Genomic DNA, 14,293 nt, shown 5'->3' with positions numbered 1-14,293 from the left:
ATATTGTTTACAATGCTGCATTCAGTTTAATGTACATTTCGAGTAAAGTAGACTAGGTGTAATTGAGGCGAGCAATGTGTTAAAAATGATTATTGATCTTTCTTTCACAGTATTGAACGTGTATTTGAATGAACAAATTCATTACAAAAGGTTGAACCACAGCGCATTTGGATCTGGTTTCCAAACAGGAACATAGGATGTAATCGACTGCGTAGTACATCATAACTTTGTCATATTATAGGAGGAAAAAAGATATGATTGCCTTGGTTTTTAGACATTCTCAGTTCAGTGCAATGAATAATACGAAGTTAAATAACAAAAACAGAAGAATAAAAGCATTTATTTTGAGAGATGAGACGTGTATACTAAAACGATAAGTTAGACAATCCACATGTTGCTATTTTTCTTTTATTTTGGTGGAATCAAAGCGTAGCAATATCGCTCCACCTTCGTTGGATGCATGCGCGGCCCCGCGGCCAGTTAGACATTTCCTGTATGTATATTATAAGATCATCGGGGCACGTCACAGACAGCAGCACCAGGATCACAGTAAATCTCGTTCATGGACACAACAATGAAGGATTTGCCGCAATTAATTTAGAGAAAAAAAGGAAGATTTCACATCTCAACGGCTGGAACGACAAGCTGTTTTTATAACGGTAGGTTACAATGTTTTCAAACGGTACCGCTTCTTTTTAACTTTCACTTTCATCGTCCTGCTTCCTCTGTAGAGTTATGTTTGTGTGTGAAATTTGTTTCAATGGTACAATAAAACATTAGTTAACACTTTGTTAATGTGAGTTGTTAATAAGTTTGCTACTGGACAGTTGATGAAACGTGAAAGTTAAGCGAGTGTGTGTGTGTGTGTGTGTGTGTGTGCGTGTGTGTGTGTGTGTGTACGCATGCGCGAAAGCCCATGCAAGGCTTATTGGCGTTAATGAGAAAATGGCAGTAGCAAAACACATATTTTTTCTTTTAAAAAAAACACTCAAAATGATTAATCAATTATCATAATAGTTGGCAATTAATTTTCTGATGATCAACTAATCAATGAATCGACTAATCATTGTAACTAATGAATAATTTCATCCTCGATTAATCAGTTGATTATTTTTTGAGTAATCAATTAGTAGTTGGTTCCATAAAATGTCAGAAAATGGCAAAAAAAAAAAAAGAAAAAGAAAAAAAAAGTTAATCACTGTTGTGATCAATGTCTTCTTATGTCCTGAATAACAGTCCACAACCCAAAGATATTTAGTTTACTGTCCTAAAAGGACTAAAGGAACCAAAAAATCTGGAATCAGAGAATTTGGAAATTTTCTTCTCAAGAATGACTCAAAATAACTAATTGATTATCAAAGTACTTGGCAACTAATCAATTAATCAGCTAATTGTTGCAGCTCTACAAACAAATACATCTGGAATATTTTTATGCCTTTATCAGAGATTAAAATTGAGAGATTACAGGAAATGAGTGGAAACAGAGGGGGGGTATATCTGAAAATTGTACCCGGGGTCCATTATGTTATGATACATCTGTGAGAAATGTTATTTCTCTAAAGAGAGAATGATGTATTCATTTGTGGAAATATTTTCAGGGATTGTTTTTTATTGAGCGAAACATTTGGAGCCTCACACACCCTCACAATCATGCTGTGTCTGTGCATATAATAAAAAAATATATATTCAAAATACTCCTACTCTAAAGGAAAACAAAAAACAACAACAACATATGATTAACAAGCCAGACTGACTAGTACAGGATAACCGCTTTTTCCCACGACTATATCACCATGTGCCTTCACAGCACTGCCACCACTACAAACACACACACACACACACACACACACCATACTAACACCCCTAGGTGCCGTATAATACTTATCTGCATGCAGGTGCACCACAACCCATATGGCTAGAGCCCCCAAACAGTACAGCCCGGGTATCTGAAGCTAAATAAAAGGGGCACAGAGACAGCATTAATACACCTGACGAGGTCCTTCAGGCGCAGTGGGTTCGTCGGATAACACAAGGCAACCAATCCTACAGTCAGTCAAAATATACTAAACCAAAAGAAGCAAAAACAACACTAAATATAACTAAACAAAAGAAATAAGGAAAAGAGAAACGATAATTAAAAAAAAAACAAAAAACAAACAAAAAAAAAACTATAGGCAAAACAGTAGCGAATTATCCTCTACCATAATAACCCCGGCCAATTATGGCGCAGCTCAACTGCTCCTCCGCACTGGACCCATCTACAAGTGAAATCTGTCTCCCACGGATCTGGGTGTTCAAAAGCTAGAGTTGTCGGCATCTCGAACAGAAAGACCGAACTCCCTGTCTGCCAGCTGATCACCGGGGACTATCGCACGCGATGGGAAAACACTTCTCTCTGTGTGTGTATTCAACGAGTATTTATAATGTGTCCGGATGGTTATTGAATGGGACCTGATTGCGCTGTTGGCGTCTCCCTTATATGGAAAGTAACATACTAACAAGGGGAAGTGACATAAGTGGCCGTGACCAGCCAGGTAAAAGTGACTACGCGGGGCTTGGCATGAATGCGAGACTAACCCTTCTACATTTACAATGCTGCATTCAGTTTAATGTACATTTCGATTAAAGTAGACTAGGTGTAATTGAGGCGAGCAATGTGTTAAAAAGGATTATTGATCTTTCTTTTACAGTATTGAACGTGTATTTGAATGAACAAATTCGTTACAAAAGGTTGAATCACAGCGCATTTGGATCTGGTTTCCAAACAGGAACATAGGATGTAATCGACTGCGTAGTACATCATAACTTTGTCAAATTATAGGAGGAAAAAAGATATGATTGCCTTGGTTTTTAGACAATCTCATTTCAGTGCAATGAATAATACGAAGTTTAATAACAAAAACAGAAGAATAAAAGCATTTATTTTGAGAGATGAGACGTGTATACTAAAACGATAAGTTAGACAATCCACATGTTGCTATTTTTCTTTTATTTAGGTGGACAAAACGTAGCAATGTCGCTCCACCTTCGTTGGATGCATGCGCGGCCCCTTGCCCAGTTAGGCATTTCCTGTATATTATAAGCTCATCGGGGCACGTCACAGACAGCAGCACCAGGATCACAGTAAATCTCGTTCATGGACACAACAATGAAGGATTTGCCGCAATTAATTTAGAGAAAAAAAGGAAGATTTCACATCTCAACGGCTAACGGTAGGTTACAATGTTTTCAAACGGTACTGCTTCTTTTTAACTTTCACTTTCATCGTCCTGCTTCCTCTGTAGAGTTATGTTTGTGTGTGAAATTTGTTTCAATGGTACAATAAAACATTAGTTAACACTTTGTTAATGTGAGTTGTTTGCTACTGGACAGTTGATGAAACATGAAAGTTAAGCGAGTGTGTGTGTGTGTGTGTGTGTGTGTGCGCGCGCGCGCGCGCGCGCGTGTGTGTGTACGCATGCGTGAAAGCCCATGCAAGGCTTATTGGCGTTAATGAGAAAATGGCAGTAGCAAAACACATAGGACTGCAACAATTATTTTCATTATCTATTATTTCCTTGATTAATCGATTCGTTAGAAAAGAGGAAAGTGGTGAAAAATGTTGATCACTGTTTCCAAAAGCAACAGTCCACAACCTAAAGAAATTCAGTTTACTATCATAGAAGACCAAAGAAATCAGAAAATATTCACATTTAAGAAGCTGAAATGAGATAATTTTAGTATTTTTTCTTTAAAAAAAAACACTCAAAATGATTAATCAATTATCATAATAGTTGGCAATTAATTTTCTGATGATCAACTAATCAATGAATCGACTAATCATTGTAACTAATGAATAATTTCATCCTCGATTAATCAGTTGATAATTTTTTGAGTAATCAATTAGTAGTTGGTTCCATAAAATGTCAGAAAATGGCAAAAAAAAAAAGAAAAAAAAAAGTTGATCACTGTTGTGATCAATGTCTTCTTATGTCCTGAATAACAGTCCACAACCCAAAGATATTTAGTTTACTGTCCTAAAAGGACTAAAGGAACCAAAAAATCTGGAATCAGAGAATTTGGAAATTTTCTTCTCAAGAATGACTCAAAATAACTAATTGATTATCAAAATACTTGGCAACTGATCAATTAATCAACTAATCGTTGCAGCTCTACAAACAAATACATCTGGAATATTTTTATGCCCTTATCAGAGATTAAAATTGAGAGATTACAGGAAATGAGTGGAAACCGAGGGGGGATATATCTGAAAATTGTACCCGGGGTCCATTATGTTATGATACATCTGTGAGAAATGTTATTTCTCTAAAGAGAGAATGATGTATTCATTTGTGGAAATATTTTCAGGGATTGTTTTTTATTGAGCGAAACATTTGGAGATTGAGAGTATGAGTAACTGAGTAACTGTGTAGAGTAAACCTGTTATAATTTATTTTTTCTTCTTGGTGCTGTGATCATGAAAGAAATAAACATTTTGTTTAAATGCATAATGGACAACAGAGGTATGCATAAAATCTAAGAACAATATATTGTTCTGCAACATTCATTTTTTCTTAAAATGTTTTCCAGCTTCATGACCCTCAGCGGCAGCAACTGATAAAAATAGGATGGAGGAAGGTGAGTGCACAGTTATTATGTACGCAGTGATCTCACTAAATGTTACTCACTGAGTTCAGATTGTCTACAACAAGCTAAACGTAAAACCAGAATCTGACAACTAATAGTTGAACTGTGGAAGGATATTTTGAACAGGTTATAAAGCGTTTTTGAAATCCACCATTTCAACACTGTATGCATTTTAGTTTGCTACACTTCATATGAAACATGTTCTGATATACGTTGATTATAGCCTCATAATATCTTAAATCTGTCAACTTTGTATCATGTTTCTTTCTCTACTCAGAGCTTTTTGTGGATAAACATCGAGTCGAGCTAATCCGGAGAGTGACCAATGTTGCACCAATTTTGGAAGAACTCCTCAAACGTGATGTTATAAATCAAGTAAATTATGATAAAATCAGGGCTAATCATGACTCTCAGGAGACTATGAGGGCACTTCTCAGTGGGCCCTTGTAATCCAGTGGAGTTAGAGGAAAACAGATCTTCTACAAAATCCTGGAGAGAAACGAGCCACATCTTATTGATGACCTCAAGAGAACGGAGAGCGAGACTGTGATGGATGTGAAAGTCATGGATACAGTGCAAGTGAGTAAATCCTTAGTCATCTAAAGCAGTATAATGTAAGTCTGGATAGCGTAGTTTGTGCTTTCAGATAATCACTGTTTCATTTTTGAGACTCAATTGGTGAATACAATTGAGAATCTAATTAAGTGAATATAATGTACAGTATGTAGTTCATAAACACAATACTTTGAATACAGCGTAACTCTGTTCCTTTAATGGAAAATTTAAGGGATCCTATTAAATAAAAATACACATTAATGTCATTGCAAGGATCAATTCTTGGACCTCTTTAAATGAAAATCTACATCCATCCATCATATAAAACATTATTACATGACTTCTATGAAACTCTATTGGAGGGATGAACACCATTTGTCCAAATGATTTTCCATTATTTGGTGTTTCAGTGTTGGTGGTGGAGAGCGCTGTCTAAATTGTCAGTCATGGTATTCATGGTAGTAGAGCAAACAAACACTTCACATCCTGTCCTGCATAATACTGTATGATTTACCTTTTTCATTTTCCAGGTAGGTTCAATGATGGATAAGAAGCTGCTTATTGAAATATTGAATGATTTGAGCTCTGAGGAGTTTGAGAAATTCAAGTCGCTCATTGACTTGGAGAAAGATTTCCCACTCATCTCAAGGAGCCGACTGGATGTGGCAGACATGCAGGAAACTGTGGAGCTGATGGTGGAGACGAACAGCCAAGAGTGTGTGGAGGTGACCAAAAAGGTTTTAAAGGAGATGAACAGGACTGATCTGGTGCAGAGGTTGTCACATATCAGCTTGAGAACTAAAGGTAAGACAAAGCAGACAAAAACATATGAAAAACATTAAACTGGCACACAATGCAGTCACATGTGTCTCATAAGTTTTATAGTTTATTATGTAAAGATAAAGTATATTAGCTGGGGTACAATATTTTGTAAGTTTGGGCATAAACAGTATAAATAACAAATATATCCAAAACTATTCATCATTGTTGGAAAATCTTCAAGTAGCTCTGCACTTTATTATTATTTCATTGTTAAGGAGGGTTAGTGGAATGAAACTCTTTGTATTATAACTGATGTTAAATACATTTCTAATAAGTCTTTTGATATTTATTTTCTCCTCAGAGAAACACTTGGAACATCGTCCTACACTGATTCAGAGAGTGAGTAATGTCACATCAGTCTGACTTTACACAGCAGTAGATGAAGATTGACAATCATCGTCATCTTGAACATTATAATTGATGATACAAACAAATTTTTCCTCACATAAATAGTTCTCTCACAGAACTGAAGCTATTTTCACATGAGGTCTTAAGCAAGAACGTTATTCACTAATAATGTTAAGAATTTGTGTTATATCAACCACAAGGAAAATATATTTTTTTTCTTGATTTATTTTTATAACGTTAACAGAAGGTATAATATATGATGACAATAAAAACAAGAAATGAAAGGAAAAGATGCAACCAGCCATGTTCTCACAGCTTCTCTGTTATAAAATCAAAAGGCTCATCACAGTTTTGGGATCATAGACTTGAAAGAGTTACAGCCAGGCAGTAAAATAAAGCCATGATCCTGTTTGTACAGATAAAATAATTGTAAAAGAGACAAAAGTTTGATGTTACTAAAGAAATGTAAACACATACAAGTAGTTTGTAAAAACAGTTATACAGTATATGATCAATTTGACAAATATTATTAATTCCATTATTAGCTTGTATAACATTGGTGATGTAATCTCACCACATCCACATTTCTAAAACACACTCATCAATGAATCTGTAATCAATAAAATTAAGAGATTGTACATTTACCCAATGAACATTTTCTTTGTATTTTCCAGGTAGAAACAATGACGTCTGTTATAGAGCTGCTTTTGGAAACACTGGCTGGTTTAAGCGACGGGGAGCTCGAGGACTTCAAGAAAGTCATCTGGAGTCAAAGTTACCCCTACAAACCCTACTTAGAGATCCCATGGAGGCTGCCCATGAAAGCTGACATGCAGGACACAGTGTTTATTATGGTTCAGACCTTCGGCCAACAGTCTGTGGAGGAGACCAAGGACATTTTAATTCATATGAACAGGAGAGATCTGGTGCAGAGGCTGTCAGACAGCAGCTCAGGACCCAAAAGTAAGACAATAGAGACAAAAACATATTCAAATCATAAAACTGGAACAAAACATGTGTCTCATGAGTTTATAAGCTATGATATAGGCTATTTTTTATTTTAAACATTATGATTTATAATGTAGAGAAAAGAAGACAATATCAGCTGGTATACATAATTTATTTTATTACTAATGTGAAATATGAAAAGATAATGTGGGACAGGGAGAAAATATTATTAATGAATTATATGTATCATATATATTATATGTATATTTTTTAACTGTTGAGGAGGCTTCAGTTTTATTTTGTGTTGAACCCTTTGTATTGTAATATTTTAAAGAACAATATAGCCTGATGTTGATCACTTTCTTTTATTTCTTTTCTTCCTCCTCAGAAAAATATTCTGTGGATGAACACTTGTCTGCACTGATCCACAAAGTGAGTAATGTCACATCAACCTGACCTCATGCAGTACAGCTTTAATTCAATAAGATACAAGTTTAAAATCATATTTATCATCACATTAGTGGTGATTAATGAAACTAAACTCAGTTTCTCACAGAACTGTGAGACAAAATGCAGAAGATGAAACTCAGAAAACAGTTCCTGACTTGTGCTGCCACCTTCGTTACATTTCATCAAGAACATGTGATGTTAAGATCAGGTGGCTCATTTCAGTTTTTGACAGCACAGTGTGTTTGCCAGAGTTACAGCCTGGAATTAAAATAAAAAACATATCAAGTTTACAGATATTAAAGAATATAAAGTAAGACAAATCATAATTATCAGATGTATCAGTAGTTCAGGTGATCTTGCAGAAAAAACATTTCTTAAAACATCCAAATGTCTAAAATAATGACGTTGATACTGTAGATGCAAAGAGATAAATCTTTAATATTCCCAGTGGAGAAATAACATATTTTCTCTTTGAACATACTCTTTGAATTTTCCAGGTAGCAACAAAGACGGCTGTGAGAGAGCTGCTTTTAGAAACAACGAATGATTTGAGTGATCAGGAGCTAAAGACACTTAAGTGGCTCCTGCAGTTCACTTACTTCAAGAAGGGCCTTCCATTCATTCCATGGATCCAACTGGAGTCAGCAGACAGGACAGAAGTTGTGGATCTGATGGTGGAGAGATGTGGCCAACAGTCTGTGGAGGTGATCAGGGAGGTTTTCATGGAAATGAAGAAGACAGATCTGGTGCAGAGGCTGTCAGAGACCAGCTCAGGACACAAAGGTGAGATAAAGAAGACAACTGTCATGTCACATTAATTTATAATAATTAATAAATCTGCAAGAGTACAAAATATTAGATAAAGCAATGGAGCAACAACATATAGGCCACCATGACAGCAGAAATATAGATTTGAATCAACACCTCCCTGACACAATCTCAACAAAAACAATATGAGCTTCACAAAGTTAGTTGGTATTTCATTTCATTTTTGAAGTGGTTAATTGAACTAATTCAATTTACTTGTATATACAAAATAATAAGACAAAGATCACTTCAGAGGGAAATGTTAGAGCTCATTATTACCAGTCTTGTGTTGTATATGGTCAGATAGGAACTTGGCTAATGTTGTCTACATCATTTCACTTGAATATGTTGTGTTGTATTTTTGTATAGCTACGATTTGACTTAAACTTGGCTCCACTATGGACACTCATTCTCATTCATCCCCTCTGTGATTTCTGTAACCAAGGCCTCCTCCTGTCTTCCATCCACACACCTGTAATCCATCTGTGTGATGTGATGTGTGCAGTGTCTGTGTATTTTATTTTAACACCCTGATTAAGTGTTTTCTGAAACCACATTGGTCTAAGTCATGAAGTGTTAAAGGCTTTTTATTATACTTGGGAGTCAGAGTATTATACTGAGGACAAGTACACATAAAGGTTACACACAGTGTTTTTATTATGTAATTACAATGTTCATTAAATGTGTTTCAGCTGCAGGATCATCAGTTGAAGCATCTGGTGTAAAAACCACAGAGGGAGGTAGGTACCATAAGACATTTGAAACACTAATAACAAAATTACAAATATTATTCCTTTAACTAGGAGTAAAGATGACAGATTTGAATCCTTTCCTCAAAGCTCTGTAGTTATTTTAATCTACATTTCATTATGTGAAACTTTAACACTGAGTTTAATAACAAATGTGACGTCATGTTGATAAGTGTTCATCAGGTGAAAGTGGTAATTGATTTTTAGGATGTTACTATCGAGCAGATTTTATGTTCCTTTTACAATTAATCCTTAATATTACAATCATTTTGAAACAAGATAGTCTGATAGTGTCTGATTACATCACCTGATGGTAAACCAGGCATTCATGAGTCTCGTTTTATTTCCTTCTCTTCAGAGAAACACTCTGTGGATGAACAGTGGCCTGCACTGATCCAGAGAGTGAGTAATGTCACATCCGTCGGACTTTACAGATACAACTTTCATTCAACAGATGCAGGAAAAAACATGTTCAACATTATAAATGATGATACAAACAAATTCTTGATTTTCACCAGCTGGTTCTCTCAGAAGTGAAGCTACATTCAGGTTGCATCATGTACACATGAGGACTGAAGCAAGAACGTTGTTAACTTATAATGTTAAAAATCAGTGTTACCTCTACCACTGGTGAAATGTAAACTGTATATATCCACATTTATAAAAACACACACATTGATGAGACATAAACAGAAAAATCTGTAATCATCCCAGCTGAGAGATTGTACATTTGCCCAATGAACATTTTCTTTGTATTTACCAGGTAGAAACAATGACGTCTGTTATAGAGCTGCTTCTGGAAACATTGGCAGATTTGAGCGACAGGGAGCTCGAGGTCTTCAAGAAATTACTCCAGAGTCGAATTCACCTCCGCAAACCTTACTTAGAGATGCTCATGAGGGCAGACATGCAGGACACAGTGTTTATTATGGTGCAGACCTTCGGCCAACAGTCTGTGAAGAAGACCAAGGACATTTTAATTCAGATGAACAGGAGAGATCTGGTGCAGAAGCTGTCAGACAGCAGCTCAGGACCCAAAAGTAAGACAATAAAGACAAAAACATATTCAAATCATAAAACTGGAACAAAACATGTGTCTCATGAGTTTATAAGCTATGATATAAGCCATTCTTTATTTTAAACATTATGATTTATAATGTAGAGAAAAGAAGACAGTATCAGCTGGTGTACAAAATATATTTGATTGCTTATGTGAAATATGAAAAGATAATGTGGGACAGGGAGAAAATATTAGTGATGAATTATATATATCATATATATTATATGTATATTTTTTAACTGTTGAGGAGGCTTCACTTTTATTTTGTGTTGAACCCTTTGTATTGTAATTTTATAAAGAACATTTTATTTCCTTTCTTCCTCCTCAGAAAAACACTCTGTGGATGAACACTTGTCTGCACTGATCCACAAAGTGAGCAATGTCACATCAACCTGACCTCATGCAGTACAGCTTTAATTCAATAAGATGCAAGTTTAAAGTCATATTTATCATCACATAAGTGGTGATTAATGAAACTAAACTCAGTTTCTCACATAATTGTGAGGCTTTTTCAAAGTATTAAGTAAAAATGAAAATAAAAAACATAAACAAGTTTACAGGTATTAAAGAATATAAAGTAAGACAAATCATAATTACCAGATGTATCAGTTGTTCAGGTGATCTTGTAGAAAAACTTATTTAAAACATCCAAATGTCTAAAATAATTACATTGATACTGTAGATGCAAAGAGATAAATCTTTAATATTCCCAGTGGAGAAATAACATATTTTCTCTTTGAATGTACTCTTTGAATTTTCCAGGTAGCAACAATGAGGGCTGTGAGAGAGCTGCTTTTAGAAACACTGAATGATTTGAGTGATCAGGAGCTAAAGCCACTTAAGTGGCTCCTGCAGTTCACTCACTTCAAGAAGGGCCTTCCATTCATTCCATGGATCAAACTGGGCCCGGCAGACAGGACAAAAGTTGTGGATCTGATGGTGGAGAGATGTGGCCAACAGTCTGTGGAGGTGATCAGAGAAGTTTTCAAGGAATTGAAGAGGACTGATCTGGTGCAGAGGCTGTCAGAGACCAGCTCAGTACGCAAAGGTGAGATAAATAAGACAACTGTCATGTCACATTAATTTTGATAATTAATAAATCTGCAGGAGTACAAAATATTAGATAAAGCAATGGAGCGACAACATATAGGCCACCATGACAGCAGAAATATAGATTTGACTCAACACCTCCCTGACACAATCTCAACAAAAACAATATGAGCTTCACAAAGTTAGTTGGTAATAATAATAATAATAATAATAATAATAATAATAATAATAATAATAATAACAACAACAACAACAACAACAACAACAACAACAACAACAACACCAACAATAATGATAATAATAATGATAATAATAATAATAAACTTTATTTATAGAGCACCTTTCATGACATAAAATGCATAAAGTGCTTTACAAAAGAAATATACATACATACATGCCTACACACAGACACACACACAGACACACAGACACACATATATATACACACACACACACACACACACACACACACACACACACATGTTCCTTTTGCAATTAATCCTTAATATTAGATTTATTTTAAAAGCAAGATAGTCTGATAGTGTCTGATTATATCACCTGATGGTAAACCAGGCATTCATGAGTCTTGTTTTATTTCCTTCTCTTCAGAGAAACACTCTGTGGATGAACAGTGGCCTGCACTGATCCAGAAAGTGAGTAATGTCACATCTGTCGGATTTTACAGATGTTAAAAATCAGTGTTACCTCTACCACTGGTGAAATGTAAACTGTATATATCCACATTTATAAAAACACACACATTGATGAGACATAAACAGAAAAATCTGTAATCATCCCACCTGAGAGATTGTACATTTGCCCAATGAACATTTTCTTTGTATTTACCAGGTAGAAACAATGACGTCTGTTATAGAGCTGCATTTGGAAACACTGGCTGATTTAAGCGACGGGGAGCTTGAGGACTTCAAGAAATTACTCCTGAGTCAACATTACCTCTATGAACCCTACTTAGAGATCCCATGGAGGCTGCTCATGATGGCAGACATGCAGGACACAGTCTTTTTTATGGTGCAGGAGTACGGCCAACTGTCCATGGGGATGATGAAGAAGGTTTTAAAGGACATGAACAGGCCTGATCTGGTGCAGAGGCTGTCAGACTGCAGCTCAGGACCCAAAAGTAAGACAAGGAAGATAAAAAAATGTTTCAATATTGTGGGTCAAGGGGAAACATATAAGTGACAATATCTGCATCAATGTTGAGGTTTAAGTATCATTTTGTAAATAATTTGTAAAACAAAGCGTTTCTAGTTGGTTGTTCAACCAATCACTCATTTGTCATTTTTTATTTCTTTTCTCCTCAGAGAAACATTATGTGGATGAACAGCTCTCTACACTGATCCAGAAAGTGAGCAATGTCACATCTGACTCAATACAACACAGCTTTTATTCAATAGTTGAAGGTTGAGAATGATCCTCATCTTGAACATTTTAAATACTGATACAACCCAAACTCATGATTTAAGCTGAATATTTTAAGCTGCATTCAAGCTGCAGTTTTATCCATCAGTAATGTTTCATATCTTTAACACTGAGGATTAGATGAGGAAATGTCAACATGTACATTTTTCCTGAGTTTATTCTTCAGCTTTGACAGTGATCTCACAGATAAACATATAACACTCACATCTACACTAACATTCATGAGATGCAATGAGAAACTATTTTAGTGTTTTTTTTTCTAGTGGATTAAATATACTGTATGTCTCATCAATGTTTTGATTATTCCAGGTAGCAACAATGGCAGCTGTTAAAGAGATGCTTTTGGAAACCCTGAATGATTTGAGTTATCAGGAGTTAAAGAAATTCAAGGAGGTCCTGCAGTGGACTGTCTCCCAGATGAACCTCCCAGACAGCTCACTGAGGTTGAGTTACACAGCAGACAGAGCAGACATAGTGGATCTGATGTTGCAGAACTATGGTCAACAGTCTGTGGATCTGACGAAGAAGACTTTCAAGAAAATGAACAGATCTGATCCGGTTCAGAGGCTATCAGACACCAGCTCAGGACCCAAAGGTAAAACAAAGAAGACAAAAACTGTCACATTACATAGTCACATGTGTCTAATGAATATATCTAATAATTTATTTTAAAAACGTACAGTAAATCTGCTTGAGTGCAAACTTCATTTAATGACCAATGTAAAGTGTGAGAAAAGTAGTTGACAGGGGGCAACAAATCATTAATTAAATCAACACCTCTCTGACATGTAACATTTAGTAGGAATCTAACTTTAGAGAGCTAAGCTATCTTCTACTTTGAGTGGAAGTTAGTTAGTCTAGCTTGCTAGCTTACACTTTCTGAGTGGAAAACAAATTTAACAGCACAATGGATCCAAAATGTTACATATTGTAAAGTGACAGACATCTTAAGTTGCTAATGTTACATAACCAAGGCTATGTGGGCTTGTTGAAAAAGGAAAAAAGTCTTGTATCATCATTATCAGACTACGACATTCTCCAGTCAGTAGCACAGTAGGGAAGTTAACATTGCAGCTCTCAGATGTCAGGCAGCCACTCCTAGAGCCTGAAACTTAGATGCTAATTTCACAAATGTTTCTGAAGACGGTTTTATGCTCTTGGAAAAATGAAAATGATACACAATAGCTTCAGTATCATTATGGATTATGTTTCCTTCCAAACAAAGTGAGGAGAATTCCAGTTTCAGTTTGACTTTAAGGGGAGGCAAAATATTGGGTACAATTGACAGTATAATACAGTGCATCAATGCTTGAACCTAAAAAATGACCGTGAAGTTGAATGAACACCTCTCTGACACACTGAATATTATAATTTGACAACATTGTAAATCCTATTTGACATCAAAGATTATGTTGTGAGGTGATAATCTGTATTTAAA

General features: G+C 35.5%; 1 protein-coding gene across 1 annotated transcript in view; it reads left to right on the top strand.

The window, feature by feature from the left end:
- Positions 1–475: 475 nt before the first annotated feature.
- LOC121905492 overlaps positions 476–14,293 on the top strand; it is a 344,732-nt gene continuing 330,914 nt past the window's right edge. The window contains exons 1-11 of the mRNA XM_042423738.1: positions 476–659; positions 4,570–4,617; positions 4,904–5,205; positions 5,712–5,985; positions 6,305–6,342; positions 7,026–7,314; positions 7,688–7,731; positions 8,247–8,532; positions 9,249–9,296; positions 9,664–9,707; positions 10,069–10,345. Of these exons, the coding sequence (XP_042279672.1) occupies positions 5,176–5,205; positions 5,712–5,985; positions 6,305–6,342; positions 7,026–7,314; positions 7,688–7,731; positions 8,247–8,532; positions 9,249–9,296; positions 9,664–9,707; positions 10,069–10,345 (1,330 nt within the window). The 5' untranslated portion in view covers positions 476–659; positions 4,570–4,617; positions 4,904–5,175. The remainder of the gene's footprint in view (positions 660–4,569; positions 4,618–4,903; positions 5,206–5,711; positions 5,986–6,304; positions 6,343–7,025; positions 7,315–7,687; positions 7,732–8,246; positions 8,533–9,248; positions 9,297–9,663; positions 9,708–10,068; positions 10,346–14,293) is intronic.

The sequence above is a fragment of the Thunnus maccoyii genome, chromosome 10, assembly GCF_910596095.1.
Source record: "Thunnus maccoyii chromosome 10, fThuMac1.1, whole genome shotgun sequence".
NCBI classification, from domain to species: Eukaryota; Metazoa; Chordata; class Actinopteri; order Scombriformes; family Scombridae; genus Thunnus; species Thunnus maccoyii.
Note: the sequence above shows the minus strand (reverse complement) of the source record. Positions and strands in the feature narration are given on the sequence as shown.